This window comes from Sinocyclocheilus grahami, unplaced genomic scaffold, assembly GCF_001515645.1.
Source record: "Sinocyclocheilus grahami isolate Dianchi unplaced genomic scaffold, SAMN03320097.WGS_v1.1 scaffold331.1, whole genome shotgun sequence".
Taxonomy (NCBI): domain Eukaryota; kingdom Metazoa; phylum Chordata; class Actinopteri; order Cypriniformes; family Cyprinidae; genus Sinocyclocheilus; species Sinocyclocheilus grahami.
In genome coordinates this window covers 592964-610550 of record NW_015505510.1, presented here as the reverse complement: position 1 = coordinate 610550, position 17587 = coordinate 592964, and the positions used below count along the sequence as shown (strand labels likewise).

General features: G+C 35.6%; 2 protein-coding genes across 2 annotated transcripts; one reads left to right on the top strand and one right to left on the bottom strand.

The window, feature by feature from the left end:
* The first annotated feature begins 6464 nt into the window (after positions 1 to 6464).
* ebi3 (Epstein-Barr virus induced 3) lies at positions 6465 to 13206 on the top strand. The gene is made up of 7 exons (XM_016295184.1): positions 6465 to 6672; positions 6813 to 7016; positions 7142 to 7259; positions 8058 to 8236; positions 8535 to 8692; positions 8863 to 9333; positions 13197 to 13206. The coding sequence occupies exons 1-6, from the start codon at positions 6585 to 6587 to the stop codon at positions 9010 to 9012; spliced, it is 897 nt and encodes a 298-aa protein (XP_016150670.1). The 5' UTR covers positions 6465 to 6584; the 3' UTR covers positions 9013 to 9333; positions 13197 to 13206.
* Positions 11535 to 16034, bottom strand: LOC107602632 (outer dense fiber protein 3-like protein 2). The gene is made up of 4 exons (XM_016295186.1): positions 15896 to 16034; positions 14172 to 14282; positions 12993 to 13106; positions 11535 to 12022 (listed from the first exon to the last, which is right to left on the bottom strand). The coding sequence occupies exons 1-4, from the start codon at positions 15942 to 15944 to the stop codon at positions 11535 to 11537; spliced, it is 762 nt and encodes a 253-aa protein (XP_016150672.1). The 5' UTR covers positions 15945 to 16034.
* Between the last annotated feature and the right edge of the window lie 1553 nt (positions 16035 to 17587).

Here is a 17587-nt window from a genome sequence, read left to right as displayed (position 1 = left end):
ATTCCCACAATTAACCACCAGGGGTCAGCATAAACATAAGAACAGAATAAAGTCATTATTCTGCATATTCCAACTATTTTACAGATTTTGTGACAAGAAATTAAGATATTTGCCACTAAAACATTCTTTTTACTACTTTCTTATGCTACAAAATCTTGATTATTCAAAGCCAACATTACTAGATAAAATTAGTCACCCAAGCCTCCTTTACTGATTTGAAAGCTTTTTTTTTTTTTTACTCTGGACTGCTATTTACGTTATCCACAACTGAAAAAGCTTTGACAAATGTACCATTGTATGTCAGTTATATAGCAATAAAATCACACTTGAACTGAAGCTCAAATTGATTGCATAGGGTAGTGTAACCTGTTTGGGACTTTATCTGTTGGGCACTGGGGAAACTGTTGGAGCCTTTTCCTTGTGTATATGAACGTGAGCTTGAAGGGGTGGGGTTTAAAGGGATAGTTCACTCAAAAATAAAAATTCTGTCATTAGTTACTCGCCCTCATGTCGTTCCAAACCCGTAAGACATTTGTTCATCTTTGGAACACAAATTAAGATATTTTTGATGAAATCCAAGAGCTTTCCAACCCTGCATAGACAGTAATGAAACTGAAATGTTCCCAGGCACAGATAAGGACATCGTTAAAATAGTCCATGTGACATCAGTGGTTCAGCCGTAATTGTATGAAGCTACGAGAATATTTTTTTGTGCGCAAAGAAAACAAAAATAATGACTATTCAACTATTTTTCTCTTCCGCATCACCGTCCTCCGCCATTATCGAGAGTACCATGACGCATGCATGTTGTGCTGTTGACATAGAACACGCATACTTCGCACCTTGTTTACGAGCAGAGGAATGCACATGCACAGGTCGAGGTACTCTTGATAATGGCGGAGGACGTTGACACAGAAGAAAAGAATTGTTGAATAAAGTCATTATATTTGTTTTCTTTGCGCACAAAATTATTCTCATAGCTTCCTGAATTTACGGTTGAACCACTGATGTCATATGGACTATATTACCAAATACAAATCCAACAACCAGCACTACAGGTTACCAAAATCTGTTACCCCACTCTATTTCACAGAGAATTGCTTTAATTTACTCTGGTGATGTTTAATCTTCTCTGTTTCATAGCCCAAAAAGCATTTTTGGCCTGATGTGAACATACGTAGATATACAACCAATTTCATTTAAAAAAAAAAAAAAAAAAAAAAAAAAAGTAAATGCCATGACTAAATCAAGTTTTCTTAAACCATTCAATAGCTTTGTGTAAAGATTCCGAGGACCAAACAGAAATTTAGTTCGTTATTTACTGAAGGTTTTCCCTTTTGCATTCTCCGCTGCCAATGATGTTCAATTAAAAATGGTGCTGCTGGACGTAATGACGCAAAACGCCATAGTATAGCGTGTCACGTTGTAGACACTATTTGAGATCCTCACAGACTGAAGAGTATCAGTAAATAGTGACCTACATTTTAGTGTGTTCCTCACACAAACACTTAGGAAAACTGCTCACCAATCGTGTGGACTACCTTTTTAAATGGATAAATAGTATGGAAGCAGATTAGACTCAATAATAATTTACGCAAAAGACACGATGCACACATGCGTATCCCAATTCACATGCACGAAACCCAATTCACGTGCACGAAACCCAATTCACATGCACGAAACCCAATTCACGTGCACGGAAAAAAAAATATATTCACAAAAACCAATTCACGTGCACAAAATAAGAATATATATATTCATAAGATACGTTTCACAAATGCAAAACACAATTCACTGATGTACAAGTGTGTACAAAATTTTTGAATGTTTAAAATTCACGAGTTCATCATGGACTGTGAATGTGTGAATCGCCTTCTTCTTCTTCCGTTTTTTGGCGTGTTACATCCTTTGTGCATATCGCCACCTGCTTTTGCTGTTATGCACTCATGGTTTATTTATAATCATCAATATAATAATCAAAAGCTTAATGCGTGCCATCACAGCACTTGAGACACAAGGCAAGCTCTGCTGTGACAGCTCTTTCAAACAAAAACACGAGACTGCTTGAAAAATATCCAAAAAAAACTATATTTTCATAATCTTCATGAAGGTCCCATCAACCTTATGTTATGCTTTACATTGAGTTTATGAATCTAATATCTTAATGTGGTATGGAATCCACGTGAATAATGATTATTTATTAAATAAACATAAGAATCAATCAATATTAAATCATAATACACTCTGGACTAAACTGCAGCCGCTGGCTTCCACTGGTCACGTTAACGAGTGTGTCTAAACGACTGATTTTACTTCCAAGTTTTAAGTAAGCATGCAAAGATAAAACAGTACCTTTACAAGACTTGTTAACTAAAATGACATGATAACCTGCATCTCAATGTTCATACTATCCATCCTGAATAGTATGTGAGATTAGAATAAGTGTGTCCCAAAGCATAGCATGTTGAAAAGAGTATGCCAAAATACTCCGGAAAATAAAAGTCCCCGGATGGTCTACTATTTCAGGTCGATTTTTGAAGTGTGGATCCGTGCACACTCTAATGGCTAAAATTGCCCACAATCCATTGCGCTTTGGCGAAGGATTCTGTCCATAACTACAAACACGAATAAAACGCGTTAGAAAACTACAAATGAGGCAGATGCGCGTGATCGACGGTTAGGTAGAGAGGTTTATAAAAAGGGGTTTGAGTTACTAATAATCAACATTTAACCTGGTAAAAAAAAATTATTTATTGTTATCTGTGTTATATTTCATCTGCAAAAGCAATGTGAACTTTTATAAACATCCATTTGGTCGTTAACTTTTAAATGCACCATTATGCAGAAAATATGAGCAGAGTTCTCCTCAAGAAAGACTGGCAGATCAACGAACTACTTCTTTTCTCTCCAGTACGGTAGGACGTTAAATTAAATGAAATGTGGAGGATGTTAACTGTGACATGATGATTGACAGGCCAGTTTCCAGTGACAGGGTGCGTGTAACAGGTGCGACAGAGCGGTCCTTTAAAGACGCAATTGTGTGACTTGATAGTATGTCCCAAAGCTTGCCTACTGTTCATCTACACACTCAAAAGTGTGTACTTTTTCTTCACCAAAAAAGTACATACTTTAAAGGCGTAGTGTAAGTAGGCACATTGAGACGCAGCAATAATCTGCACAAACCTCTGCTGAACCGTGACTTGAAATGTGGTCTCGCGCTGATGACGTGACATCCAGGTAGGCACGCCCACAGCGGGTTATGATTGGTCGATCGACAGGCTCAAATCTGATTGGCTAAAGAATACAAGCGTCCCGCTTGGGAGTAGTTCGCTGCCAGGAAAGTCTCAAAAATACACACACAAATCCAAGGCGATTCACACATTCACAGTCCATGATGAACTCGTGAATTTTTAACATTAAACATTTTTGTACACACTTGTACATCTGTGAATTGTGTTTTGCATTTGTGAAACGTATTTTATGAATATATATAATCATATTTTGTGCATGTGAATTGGTTTTTGTGAATATATATGTATATATATATATAAAAAAACTTGTTTAATCTTTGTAATCTCCTCAGATGACAATGTAGATGCCTGACAAACGTTGTTGTTGTTGGGATCATAAACTGTATGGATGTGATTACACGTAATACACGGAGCTTTTCCCTCACCATTGTAACGTGCTGCTTTTGCAAGGTGCAAGGTTTATCGTTTTTTGCAAATGAACTCTTCATTTTATGAATATATATTCTTAATTTGTGCACGTGAATTGGTTTTTGTGAATAAATATTTTTGTTTCGTGCATGTGAATTGGGTTTCATGCATGTGAATTGGGATACGCATGTGTGCATCGTGTCTTTTGCGTGAATTATTATTGAGTCTAATATGCTTCCATAATATAGCTCCTCTCGCGGGTGGGCTACTGAAAATGGTAAATTCCTACAAAATGCAATAATGTCTAATAACCACTAGATGGTGCCTAATGATCCCAGTTTGTTCTTTCTTTCTGTTTTCAAATGTTTGAGTTTAAAGATCTTAGTCGACTTTGAAAATCTAATTTAAACCATATTCAAATCATGCTGGAGAACATGCTCATCAGGTTTTTCACAGACTTCTGGAGTTCAGGCAGCTTTAGCACTGCTGTCATTAAAGCAAATGCTCCTCTTTAGAAGAGCCAGAAGCTTCTGTTTTTAATCATTTAAAGGTTCTGTTGTGATGTCATAAGGCTCATAGATAACATCTTATCCTTTACAACAATAATAATCAAAATTAAATTGTTTGTTTGCTGGCAGTTGATACTTCTTACCTCATCTGGGATTTGGAAAGACATAGCAAGTAACATACATAAAGCCTTAGAAAGACATGGGCTGGTGGAGTTTGATCTCAGAAAAGTTCTCATCAAATTCTTCCAAGACCAGATTATCTGGTCTATGCTATCATTAATTGTAAAGTTCTTACTTTAAAAGCTTAGGCCTACTGTACGTAAGCAATAGTTTCTGCTTATTTTTCCTAAGCAATTTTTAAGTATAAATAGCTACCTAAAAGATGATTATTCAATTAAACCTATCCAAAACGCAATTAAGCCTTGTGAAGCATGAAAGTATCGTGTCTGAGCAATACAATTTACTTTGATAATTTTGGTGTCTGTTTGGAGCAGTGTGAACTAGTTTGAAGTAACCTTTCAATCAACAAATTCAACCATTTACTCTCTAAAAATGCATAAAGACATGATTGTATAGAGCAGACCTCACTCTTTAACAGCATAATATTAAGACACATCAAAACAACTCCATTCTGTTCACCTTATGAATTCCTCAAACATTACGAAATGGTCTTAATACCATCTGTCAATGGGCTTGCGTCCTCGGTTGTCATTGATACTAATCTCAGTCTCCTTTAATTCTCAGTCTCGGCCAAAGAGCTCAAATGCAAAACATGTTTTCATTTAAAGTTGTTGCACTTTCAAGGCTTATGTGAATTAAATCTTCACTCAGGATTGTGAAAATACATGGAAGAATGAGAACAGTCCCTCACACTCAATAAACAAGCACATTGTGCTGTTTACAGAAGGATTCTGACCTCATTATATCACAGTCCACATGGTAGCCGAAAACCGCTCACTGAATCCTGCAGTATGTAAACTTTTCTCAGTTTAAATTATAATTGATGGGCTGGATAAAATATTTTATGAATTATAAGGCACTATAACACACTTTGATGGGATGCACCTTGAGGTATGAATCCAGTGATTGGACGGCTGGGTGCTGTTGTCACTGAGCACATAAATGCTTGGGATTCTGTACCGATGTCAAAATATCTCCTGGATTGTATCTGTTTTATTAACCACAAGCGCATCCTGTTTCTGTTTTGCAAACATAAAACGAATGACGTGTTGATGCATTAATTGTTTGTAGTATCTATTGTTTGAGGAAACTGTGATTTTAATATTTCATAACTTCATTATCAGTGGTTATTTGTATGCACTGACCCAGTAGTAGGTAGTAGTTAGAAGAAACAGGTTTGTTTCTTCATCTTAACAGATTTGGAGAAATTAAGCATTACATCACTTGCTCACCAATGGATCTTCTGCAGTGAATGGGTGCCGTCAGAATCCAGTCCAAACAACTGATAAAAACATCGTAGTAATCCACAGGCAATCCACACAACTCCAGTCCATCAATTTAACATCTTGTGAAGCCAAAAGCTGTTTCTAAAAAAAACCAAAAACAAATCTAGCATCAAGCCTTTTTTTTACTTTAAGCCGGTGTTTCCCCTATCAATACTATTGCTTTCTCCAGTGAAAATATGAACAGTTCAAGCACTGTTAACAAGCAAAAACAGTTCTAAGTAAATATGTTTGTGGATTTTGATGCGAGAAGACAACAGGGGATGGATGTTTTCACTGGAAGAAGCGTTATCCTGAATGAACATTACTTGTGGATTATTGTCACATTTTTATCAGCTGATTGGACTCTCATTCTGACGGCACCCATCCACTGCATCCATTGGTGTGAAAGTGCTGTAATGCTAAATTTCTTCAAAACTGTTCTGATAAAGAAACAAACTCATTTGTGAGTACATTTTAAGTAAATTTTCATTTTTGGCAAGCCATTCCTTTAATATCAATTCATAATGTTTAATACAGAGGGTTATTGAACTCATGCTTTTTGACTTTAAATTTTTACATAAGGCCTAATTTAGTTTTTGAATCTACTCTTTTTTTTTGTGTTGAGATCTACTATTCATGAAATAATTTGAATTTGCACATGATTTAAAACAACATTTTTAAACACTGTGTTTTAGTTGCATTTTCCATTTTTATCATCTTTTATGTCCTAATGTGTCATTGACCCTTATACACGTATACGTGCATTTTTTAAATTTCAGGTATTTATTTCCACACAGGTGCCCAACAGTAGCCTGCCTTCTTTTGCAAATAGATTTACCAACTAATGATTAACAAAATTCCGCAACAGAACAGCTTGAACCTCTAAATCTGTGTGTGACTACACACATACTTAGTTTCTTCTATTATAAAAGCACCAACTTTACGTTCTTGTCACCACAAAACACCAAAAAATGTGCTTGATATATGTTTTTGGAGCACTAGCCATAACAAGTGGAGTTTTTAGCCAAGACACGACAACCTTACTGCCAGAGACTCGAGGTAAGCTTTATTTGTTCAGAAAACAGACTCTTACTCTCTCATGCACAGACACCTCTACACACACATAGACTCCTACATACACACACAGCGTGTTGGATCTGTCCAAGCCTGTCTCTTTTCCTCCTCACCTCCCTCAATAGACCTGTTTGTAGCAGTGGGTTCATCTGTGAAGATACCATGCTCTGACGGAGAAGAAAAAGGGGTGGAGTGGAGATTCAACAGTTCAGTGCTTGTCTCAAGCCCTGTTCTCTTTATACAGAACAGCAGTTTGAAGGACCAAGGCATCTACACCTGCCACCAACTGAATGGAGATCTGATACAAACAGTATCTCTACACCTGGGATGTAGGTTTATGCGTATTTTCCTTTATTGCTGTACATGTCAGTCTGGTAAAATGTCTCACTATTTTCCTATGAGACAAAGAGCTTAAACTGAAATTTCATCACTGTGTAATGTTTGCTCTATTCAGATCCCCCTTCTCCTCCGGATGTGCATTGTTGGTCTCCAAGTTACCCTAAAAGGGCAATATGCTCTTGGACACTGACTCCAGACCCAATACTTCCAACACATTATATTGCTACATACAGGTATCTTACACTCTTAAAAATATAGTTTTTTTTAATGGTTCCATGAAGAACCTGTAACATCTATTGCATCCAAGTTTCCATCGCACAAAATGTTTTTTTTTGGAAAAAAGGTACTTGACATTGTTAAAATGTTTTTCACACGAAGAAAAAAATGGTTCTTTTTAAGAACTGTTCACGTAAATGTTCTTTGGGGAACCAAGAACGGCTCTTCTGTGGCATCATTGCAAAAAACATATTTTGGAACCTTTAGTTTTAAGATTATACAGTATATGAAATGCTTTGTTAAAACAAGTTTGAATTTTAAATGATTGCCTTTTAATGCTATACATATTGTCTTTATAAATAATAGTTTGGTGTTTTAAAAAGTATGTGAACGCACCATAAAATATCAGTAAATAGGCTCTATATTCCAAGTCTTCTGAAGAATCTGCGATAGCGTCTGATTCATGAATGAATCATTCAGAATGGTTTTGTGACCCAAATTGATTCATTGAAAAGATCCAATTCAAAAGAATGATTTGTTCATGAATCAGACATAGCTTTAAATAAATGGGTTTGAATTCTAATGAGCATTGTGAGTAAATAATGACAGGATTCTTGAATGAAATGTACCTTTAAAAGTAATGATAGAGGTGATGTATTTAAATATTTCTTTATTTTGAATATTGAGCTGTACTTTAAAGTGTAGACCTGTTGTAAATTGCTCGAATTGTATAAGTCACCTTATTTGTGATGATTTTAAAAATAAAGTATAATTGTGCAGAATATTTGCTAAAGTTCTTCTCGATTTTAATTTAGGAGCTTTTCAGACCCGCTGTCAAGTGCCCGTCAATGCCAGAAATGGGGAGAACAAGACATGCAATGTGCGTTAGATCAACTGGAGATCTTTGCAAGTGAACCAACTCTCATCAACATTACAGCTGTTAATGCTCTGGGTAGCACAACATGCATATGGCCAATTAGTTTTGAGCAGATAGGTGAGATTTTCATAGTCCTCTATATACCATTTCATTTATTCCACTGGTTTGTCTTTATTTGTATATTTTTTTAAATGTTAGAATATTATAATAAAACCTAATCATATGAATATGAAAAATTCTGACATTCTAAATAGAAATAAGTATTTACATCCAAAATGATCAGTTTAAGCTTTGGCTGGTCTATGTCAGAAAACCGTACTGCTGTGTGATGAAACAGCCGCTTTTGCAGTATCTTGATGCATGTGCCATGAGCTCATATTGAGTGTTTAAATTCTTGTTCTTGGTTGGTCTGTAGTGAAACCTGATCCTCCGGTGAATGTGAGTGTGATGGTAATGCCAGGCAGGAAGCTGTCTGTGCAGTGGGGTCCACCACCCACTTGGCCAGATCCTGTCAACTTTCTCCTTAAATACACAGTGAAATTCCACTGGGGCAAACCTGAGACAGCAAGAACAGTGAGTTTCCTGTGTAAACCATGTTCAACGGTGTTAAAAGCAACTACATGCCTAGCTGTAAAGTATACTGAAACAAAAGGCACCAAACAGAACGCAGTATTTGAAAAGGCACCTCATGCGTCAGGAAGGACATATGGTCTTTTAATACTTTAACATTCTTTGTTTTCTAGCTGGGCCCTTATGAGTCTAATAAAATGGTTTTGAGTGGTCTGGTGGCAGGAAGGACTTACTACATCCAAATATCTGCGAAGGACTCCCTGGATGATGGACATAGCAGTGACTGGAGTGAACCAATAAGTGCCACTGTATCTATCAACTGATGTGGTGAACCATTACATTACACTACATTAACCAAATGTGTTAGAATTATTATTAGTTCTTATTAGGTCACTAAAGGATAACCTTGTTTATAAAGGCAATGACAACCAATTTGCAAGCTCAATGCGCAGAATCTTGTTCATTCAAAAAATAATAAACACCCAGCATGGCTCCACTTGCATGTAATCACAAAGCCTGTAAGCATGTTAAAAATGTTCTTATCTATTCTTTACTACCTAACTGATTTGAACTGGTTTGTGAAACAATAAAAATCACACATTTTCAAGAAGCACAAGAAAAAAACAAAACAATGTAACAAAGCTGTACAGAAAAGTTTAATAAAAATGTTTTAAAGCAGGTATACTGGTGTTTTTTTAATTAATATAGTAGTCAACATTTGAAGTGGATCAAAAAAGTTCATCAAAGTTGTCCTAAGACAAGAACACATTTTGGTTTTAGGACAATTTTGATGAAAGGTTTTGATCCACTTCAAATGTTGACTAATGTATTGTTTTGTAGTATTATTTATACACTCTTATAGAATTTAATATTTTAAATTAGTTTTTATATTTTCAGTTTTAATTAGAATTTGTTTAGGTTTAAATAAGTTTGTTATGTACTTTGGTAAAAAAATATATATTATTTTTTAGTCTATTTTTTATTTACGTTTTAGCTATTTTAGTGCTTCAACATATTTTTGTTAGTTGGCAAAATTTCTAATTTTCATTTAAAGGTGACATATCATGAAAATATGACTTTTCCAGGTTTTAAGTGCTATAATCAGGTCCCCAGTGCATCTACCAACCAAGGAAACGTGAAAAAGATTAACCCAGTAACTTTGTTTTGGGAAGCCTTTTTCTGCAAGCGTCAGAGAAAACGAGCGCGTCTGATTTCGCTCCCTTGGTGACGTGGCAAAGGGATCTCATTATAATATTACCGCCCCTTAATCTGTAAGTTTACACCCACGGCGTCATCATTTTGATTCTGCATGCGACAACAGTGTACCAGCTCTAATGCCATGGTGAAAGTTTGAGCAAACCATGCTAACTGTTCTGTGTTTGGCTGCACAGACTTATAATATTACCGCCCCTTAATCTGTAAGTTTACACCCACGGCGTCATCATTTTGATTCTGCATGCGACAACAGTGTACCAGCTCTAATGCCATGGTGAAAGTTTGAGCAAACCATGCTAACTGTTCTGTGTTTGGCTGCACAGACAGCACAGAACACTGTTTAGATTCCCAGCCTCAGAGGAGACAACAGAGCAGTGGATTTATTTACTGTATATTGCTGCTGCCACACAGATCTAAAATAAATATGCGATTTATTTTCCAGCTGTTTACCTTCAGATATAACCGACTGTTTTTTGTAACTCATGTGTTTTTAAAGTAAACTTGTGTGAATGAGAACTTAGTTTAGTACTCACATGCTGTGACAGCCGCTTTCTGTCCGTGTGCTTCGGATGTGTGCGCTCAGAAGTTTAAACTCATATGGTTTAAAATGCATGATTTCAGCGCGATAAATCAGAATCAGAATATGGCGGAGTAGAACTGTTTCAGCAGCTCCTGTGGCAGGTTGAACTTCCTCAGCTGGCGAAGGAAGTACAACCTCTGCTGGGCCTTTTTCACAATGGAGTCAATGTGAGTGTCCCACTTCAGGTCCTGAGAGATTGTGGTGCCCAGGAACCTGAATGACTCCACTGCAGTCACAGTGCTGTCCATGATGGTGAGTGGGGGGATTGCAGAGGGGTTTCTCCTGAAGTCCACGGTAATCAGAACCAAAACAGATGTTTTTAGCAGGTACCAGCTGTAAAGGAGCAGCTCTATTCTGGAAAAGGGGGCAGGGAGCAGCAGCTCATTTGCATTTAAAGAGACAGGCCCGAAAAACAGCGTGTTGCTGCAAAATGATATAATAAATGCTCTGTGGAGTATTTTGAGCTGAAACTTCACAGACACATTCTGGGGATACCAGAGACTTATATTAAATATTGTAAAAAGGGGCATAATATGTCTCCTTTAAGTTTAAGGTAGTTTGTGTAATATTTATTTTCCTTTTATTTTATCAGTTTGATATAGTTTTATGATTTAATCGTTTTTATCATTTAAAATTAGTTTTATTTATTAGTTAATTTATTAATTTTTGTAATATTTCTATTTAGCTTTCATTTATTTTTAAGCTTTGTAATTCAACTTAATGTATTTATTTCTGCTAACTTATTTCATTTCAGTTAGTTGCCAAGGCAACATTTCTCATTTTCATTTAAGTTTGTTAAGGCTAAGGTTTTTCATCTGAAATATTTTATTATATTTTTTATTTATTACATTTTCAATTAAAAACAATATTTAAAAAAAATAACAATTATAAACCCATTCAGAAAAGTATTAAAGAAATAATTCACACAAAAACAAAAGATCAAAACTTTTTATTTTATGAAATAACTGATGTAAATGAAAATGAAAAATGTTCAACATCTCTTTACATAAAAGCAGATGTCAGGTACCCACAAAGCAGTGCTGAAACCCTTCAGTCTAATACGTCAACAATCAGTGGTGTTACAAACTCCGAGTGACGAACACCCATGGAGAAAGACGGTGCACGAGGCAGGTGTGCCGTCACCTTTTCTGGGCTGTGCGTGCCTGGACCAGGCTTCCGAGTGGCATCGGTGGGAATATTACAACGGCTTTGCAGGGAGAAAGAAGGCTGTCTGTTCAGGTAAACGCTCGGCTCTGTGCTGTTGTAACGGCCGGGTCCTGGGGTCATGGACAGGTCCTCGGATGGGCCGCCTGCTTTCCTGCGTGCCGACATGGTGAAGCTGGCGCTGGCGGGTTTGTGGGGAATGTGAGAGCCGAAGAGGTTGGGTAAGGTGTAGCGGTTGGGGGCCGGTACCGGATCCACAATGCGGTAGCGTGTGCGGAAGGCCATGGTGTAAGTCGGAGGTCTGTGGTGAAGGTTCAAAGGTGGAGCTTTCTCAGGACTGTAGGCTCCGGGTCCAGGAGTCTGGAATGTATCAGCTGATCAAAAACAGAGAATCAGCAACTTCTTTATATGATTATGCATCCCCTCTTAATAGTTAAAGTGAATATGACATAAAATGATTCTATTTACTTTCTGAATACACATTACTATTCGTACTGTGCATGATTCATCCAAAAAGTGCATGTGCATGTTATTAAAAAAATAAATAAACTAAACTGTTTTTTCAGATGACATTACCAATTTCTCTCAGTGAACCCTTACATTCTGGCAATGCTCATTATATATACACAACCAATCCCAGATGGATAAAATTTAAGCCCAACCCATTTTTTTTCTTATAGAGTGAGAGTTTCTTATTGAGCGCCCACTTTTATTTCAACCTCAACATTACAAACATATTTAAATATCTGACAAAAAGACAAAGGTACAAGTTTGTGTACTTAACTGCTTTACTGAGGGAAAGAACTACAATGCCATGATGCAGCATAGCGAAAGACAATCTAAATAAAAACAATGGATAAATATAAAACGATGCAATTATTAAAGTAGTTTGAGAGTGTAGGGAGAGGGACTCTCATTTGCAGTGCTTCATGGGAGTGGGTGGGCAGTAAAGTGTTTTGGTGCAATTTGCTTGTTTCCAATTTCTTTGAGGAATCATGGGAAATGCAGCTTCTCACTAAGGAATCAGCTGTTAAACATGATTTTAAAAGAAGTTGAAATAATGCAGTCTGCTTGCTCTAACAAAAGCATATAGCCTAACATAAATTAACAACCTTGTAGCTCATAGTAGGTATGACTTTAAAAAGTTCTCTTTAAAAAATCAATTCCCCTATGGAGAAAATGAATGGGACTTTTACTTACGGAACCTGACGGTTGCACTCTATTGACTATCCTGCTTTATTCACGAATATGTAATGTTACAGAAGTAAAATGTGTTGCGCATGCCATTGCATGTTGACTTCATACACATCAGATCTGTGTAATAAAAAAAAGGTGAAAACTCACCTGTCTTCTTCTTTTTGCCCAGCATGGAGTACGATGGGGTACCGTCTCTACCAAAGCGTGTCATTTTGGCATCTACATGATATTGCGGTCCTGGACTGGAATCCACAGACACCACTTTTCAAAAGCAACATTATGAGAAAACACACCAGAATTTAGTGAATTACATTTGGCAGACACTTGTATGCAAAGCAACATCATTCTCAGAAAAAAGCTGGTAGGAAAGCTGTCACTGAGATGGTAAAAGGAACCATTTAGCTACTAATTTTAGGTAATAATATGTACCTTTAAAGCAGCACTATGTAACTTTTTCTGTGTTCAAAATTTGCCAAATGTATATAATGAGCGAGTACATCATGAATTCATCTTCCAAACTGCGTTTTTTGTCTTATTCCGAATCACTACGGTACACTTATAATAAGTACTTATATTTGGACTATTGTAGCATGGTCGGACCGCTGCGGAGTAACACGTACCTGCGTGAATCGCCATAAATTTAGAGAAGTAGCTCCGGTTGGAATGTTCTTCCGCGGGATGTGTGCAGTTCTGTTTATTAACCGGTAGAGCGCCAAAAGTTACATAGTGCTGCTTTAAAGTATTTAAAGGTTGACGGTAATTGAGGAACAAAAGTGTACCTTTCTGAAAGGGTACCGTCTCAGTGTCAGGTTTTGTATCATTTTTTCTGAGAGTGTTGATGTCGCTAGTATCATGTTCTACTGTTTGAGCTAGAGAAATGCTATTTGAATTCAAATCAAACATATGGATTAAAATCAAGCATGTGGATTTTATCAGCTTAATATGCCAGTGAAATAACATTAATCACTATATTGCATGCTGTTTGTGATATAAAGTCCAGATGTGCAAGGATTTTTGTATGAATACTTTGATCAGACTGGGTGTTCTCAGTTTCTTCCATGAGGAAGCAGGCGTTACATGTCACTAATTAGGCGTGTAAATATTTGAGTGTGTGTGTAAATCCACCTAATATTTCAGTACTGCATAATAGACACTAATTAATCTATGAAATTATCAGTTCATATGAGTGCCAGGTTGATACATATCCATTTTATCCATGAACATGTGTGTTAAAAGCATTTTAAGATGTCCAAACCCAGCATTAGTTGAGTGGATCATGTCATCTGTCAGTGTGAGAAGTGTTTGATTTCATGTGGTGTCACTCACTGTTGCTGCTCATGCGGCTGTGGAAGGAATAGGCCGGGCTGCTGGGTTTGGTGTAGTCATGGTTGATATAACCGATAGTGGGTGGAAGAGCATAACGCCCCGGCCCGGGCCCTGCGGGCATAAACAAAAACTCAGAGTGCGGAGCCTGTTAGCATTTATTACTGAAATTGTGTTGGGTAATTAATGGAAAATAATTTGTGAATACAATATTGGTTAACATTGAGTAAAAAAAAAAGAAGCTGTACTATGGTTGTATTTATAAGTAGAATTATTATCGTTCACTAAAACTAGAACTATTAAAAGCTATTTTTATTCATTGAAATAAAGCTATAAAATATAAATGAGATGGAAAATCTAAATTAGAAAAGTTGAGGCACTAAAATTACTAACTGTAAATAAAACATTTAATTAAATAAATAAATAATATATATATACTGTATATACACACACACACTATAATAAGTAATAAATGAAAGTATTAAACTGTAATTATGGTTATTACCATTAACTAAAACATTTCTGTTAATTAAAAAAATACATATAAAATACATAAAAAACTTAAACTAAACAAAAATGAGAAAAGTTGCCTTTGCAACTAACTGAAATAACTTAGTTGAAGCATTAAAATAACTCAAAAATAAATTAAAAACTAAAAATGAATAAATGAAATAAATAAATTAAACCTAAATAGAACTATTTAAAAAATAATTATAACAATGACAAAACATAACAAAATGACTAAAAATGAAGGTAGGATTTACACGTTATAGTAGGGTTATTATCATTAACTAAAACTAGAACTATTAAAACATTTTTGTTAATTGAAATACAGCTTAAATAAAATAAAATAAAATATACGAGATAAAAATCTTAAACTAAGCAAAAATTAGAAATGTTGCCATGGCAACTAATTGAAATAATTTTCAAGTTGAAGATGAAGCATAAAAAAAAACTTAAACTGAAATGCAAATACATTAATTAAACAGTAATAATAAAATTAATTAAATTGTAATCAAACAAAAACAAATAAAAATGACAAAAGCACGACTAAAAATTTAACTAAAATGAAAACCAAAAATATAATAAAGATATAAATGTAAAAATATATAAATAAATGACAATTCTAAATATTAATAAAACTATAATAGTAAAATAATACTAAAATAACAAGGGGTTGTAATTGATAACAGATGAGAACAAATATGTCTGCTTAGGCTGATTAGTTTTCTTAGTCAATATAAGGTATACATCTGCTGCTAACTATGTTCCTCAGAGTCATTTCCTTTTTTATTAAATCTAAAATAAAACTATGGAATGTGATTCATGTGAGACATAAACGGTCACACATGCTGTGCACATTTCTAAAATCCAGGAGAACCTTGGCTGTAAACTTTCATTTTGAAATCGTATGAATTTTGCTACCTAGTTAAATGTCATACAATCTTTTCAAAGCTTTGGCCAAAACAAGAAAAGAACAGACAAAAGACGTTCTATTCTCAGAATGATACAAGCAGGTGTTGCAATAAAAGACCTAACTGACAGTTTCTTTCATCAAACTGCCAATTCAGTCTCAAGAGCCAAATAGGAGCATGCAGTGTTGTTTGAACTACTTACAGAGCCCTGTGCTAAAATAAATCGTCAGATCTCCTCACTTTGCTGAAGAATTCTTTCGACACAATCATTTGCACAAATTAATCCACTGAAATGAGCGGTCACAAACTCACCTCTTTCCCTGCCAGCAATGATGGGGCGCCGCCTCACCACTTCCCCCATGCCGTGTATATTTTCTGGCGAGCTTAAAGAGCTGACAGCAAAATCTGCAGCAAGAGTGCTCAAGGAGGTCCAGGAAAGGTTGAAGTTTCAGTTTAGACACACTGGAGAGATACAACTGAGGCCTGAATTATGAATGACTCTTACAAGCGCAAGAAACCTTATCCTTGTCCAGGCTACAACAACGTCTATCTCAATATCTTTACGCATTACAGATTTCCAAACATTCTTCACCGACTACAAAGGACAACTATAGTTACAGCTTGGCAACTTGTCTGTAAACGGCAGCTAATGAACTAATTACATAATGTGAAATAGACAGCTGACAACTATTTGAAATGACTAATGCTTATATTGTAGGACCACTTTATTCTTTCGAGATAAGATTATATATTAATAGCTGCCTCAAATGTAAATACGGAGAGATATTCTGTACTTTCTGTCATCAGCTTGTGATACAATTTTTTTTTTATCCCATTCATATTTATAGAGCAACATTTAGCTATAGAAAAGTATATAAAATCGTTTTTCCCCCAATGGCCTTTTGTAAATGTTATTTATTTTATAAATTAATTTTTATTTAAAAATTACATTTAAAAATTTACTAGGCTTGGAAATCACACTTTTGAAAGTTTTGATTTTTTTAGGAGTGCAGGAACCCTTCAAAATATGAATTATTAAATATATTAAAGTATGAATTAATGTATTGAAGTATGAATGTGGTGATTATGTAATATCACTATAAGTTAATAGAATAAAGTACAGAATATTTTCCAATTTTCCTAGTAAAATTACAAATGTTAATATTAAATATAATAATAATAACAACAATAATTTAAAAAGTCCAAAATGGAAAATCCATTATATATTTGGAAAAATATATATATATATACATATAGTTTTTTTCCATTGTGATCAGTTCTAAAGTGTTGAGCAAAAGACTACTCTATAAATATACAGTGGTGTGAAAAAGTGTTGGCCCCCTTCCTGATTTCTTATTTTTTTGCATGTTTGTCACACTTTAATGTTTCAGATCATCAAACAAATTTAAATATTAGTCAAAGATAACCCAAGTGAACACAACATTCAGTTTTTAAATGAAGGTTTTTATTATTAAGGGGGGGGAAATCCAAAACTACATGGCCCTGTGTGAAGAAGTGTTTGCTTCCCTGTTAAAATTGTGGTTTATCACACCTGAGTTCAATTTCTCTAGCCACACCCAGGCCTGATTACTGCCACACCTGTTCGCAATCAAGAAATCTCTTAAATAGGACCTGCCTGACAAAGTGAAGTAGACCAAAAGATCCTCAAAAGCTAAACACCATGCTGAGATCCAAAGAAATTCAGAAACAAATGAGAAAGAAAGTAATTGAGATACATAAGTCTGGAAAAGGTTATAAAGCCATTTCTAAAGCTTTGGGACTCCAGCGAACCACAGTGAGAGCCATTATTCACAAATGGCAAAAACATGGAACAGTGGAGAACCTTCCCAGGAGTGGCCGGCCGACCAAAATTACCCCAAGAGCACAGCAACGACTCATCCAAGAGGTCACAAAAGACCCCACAACAACATCCAAAGAACTGCAGGCCTCACTTGCCTCAGTTAAGGTCAGTGTTCATGACTCCACCATAAGAAAGAGACCGGG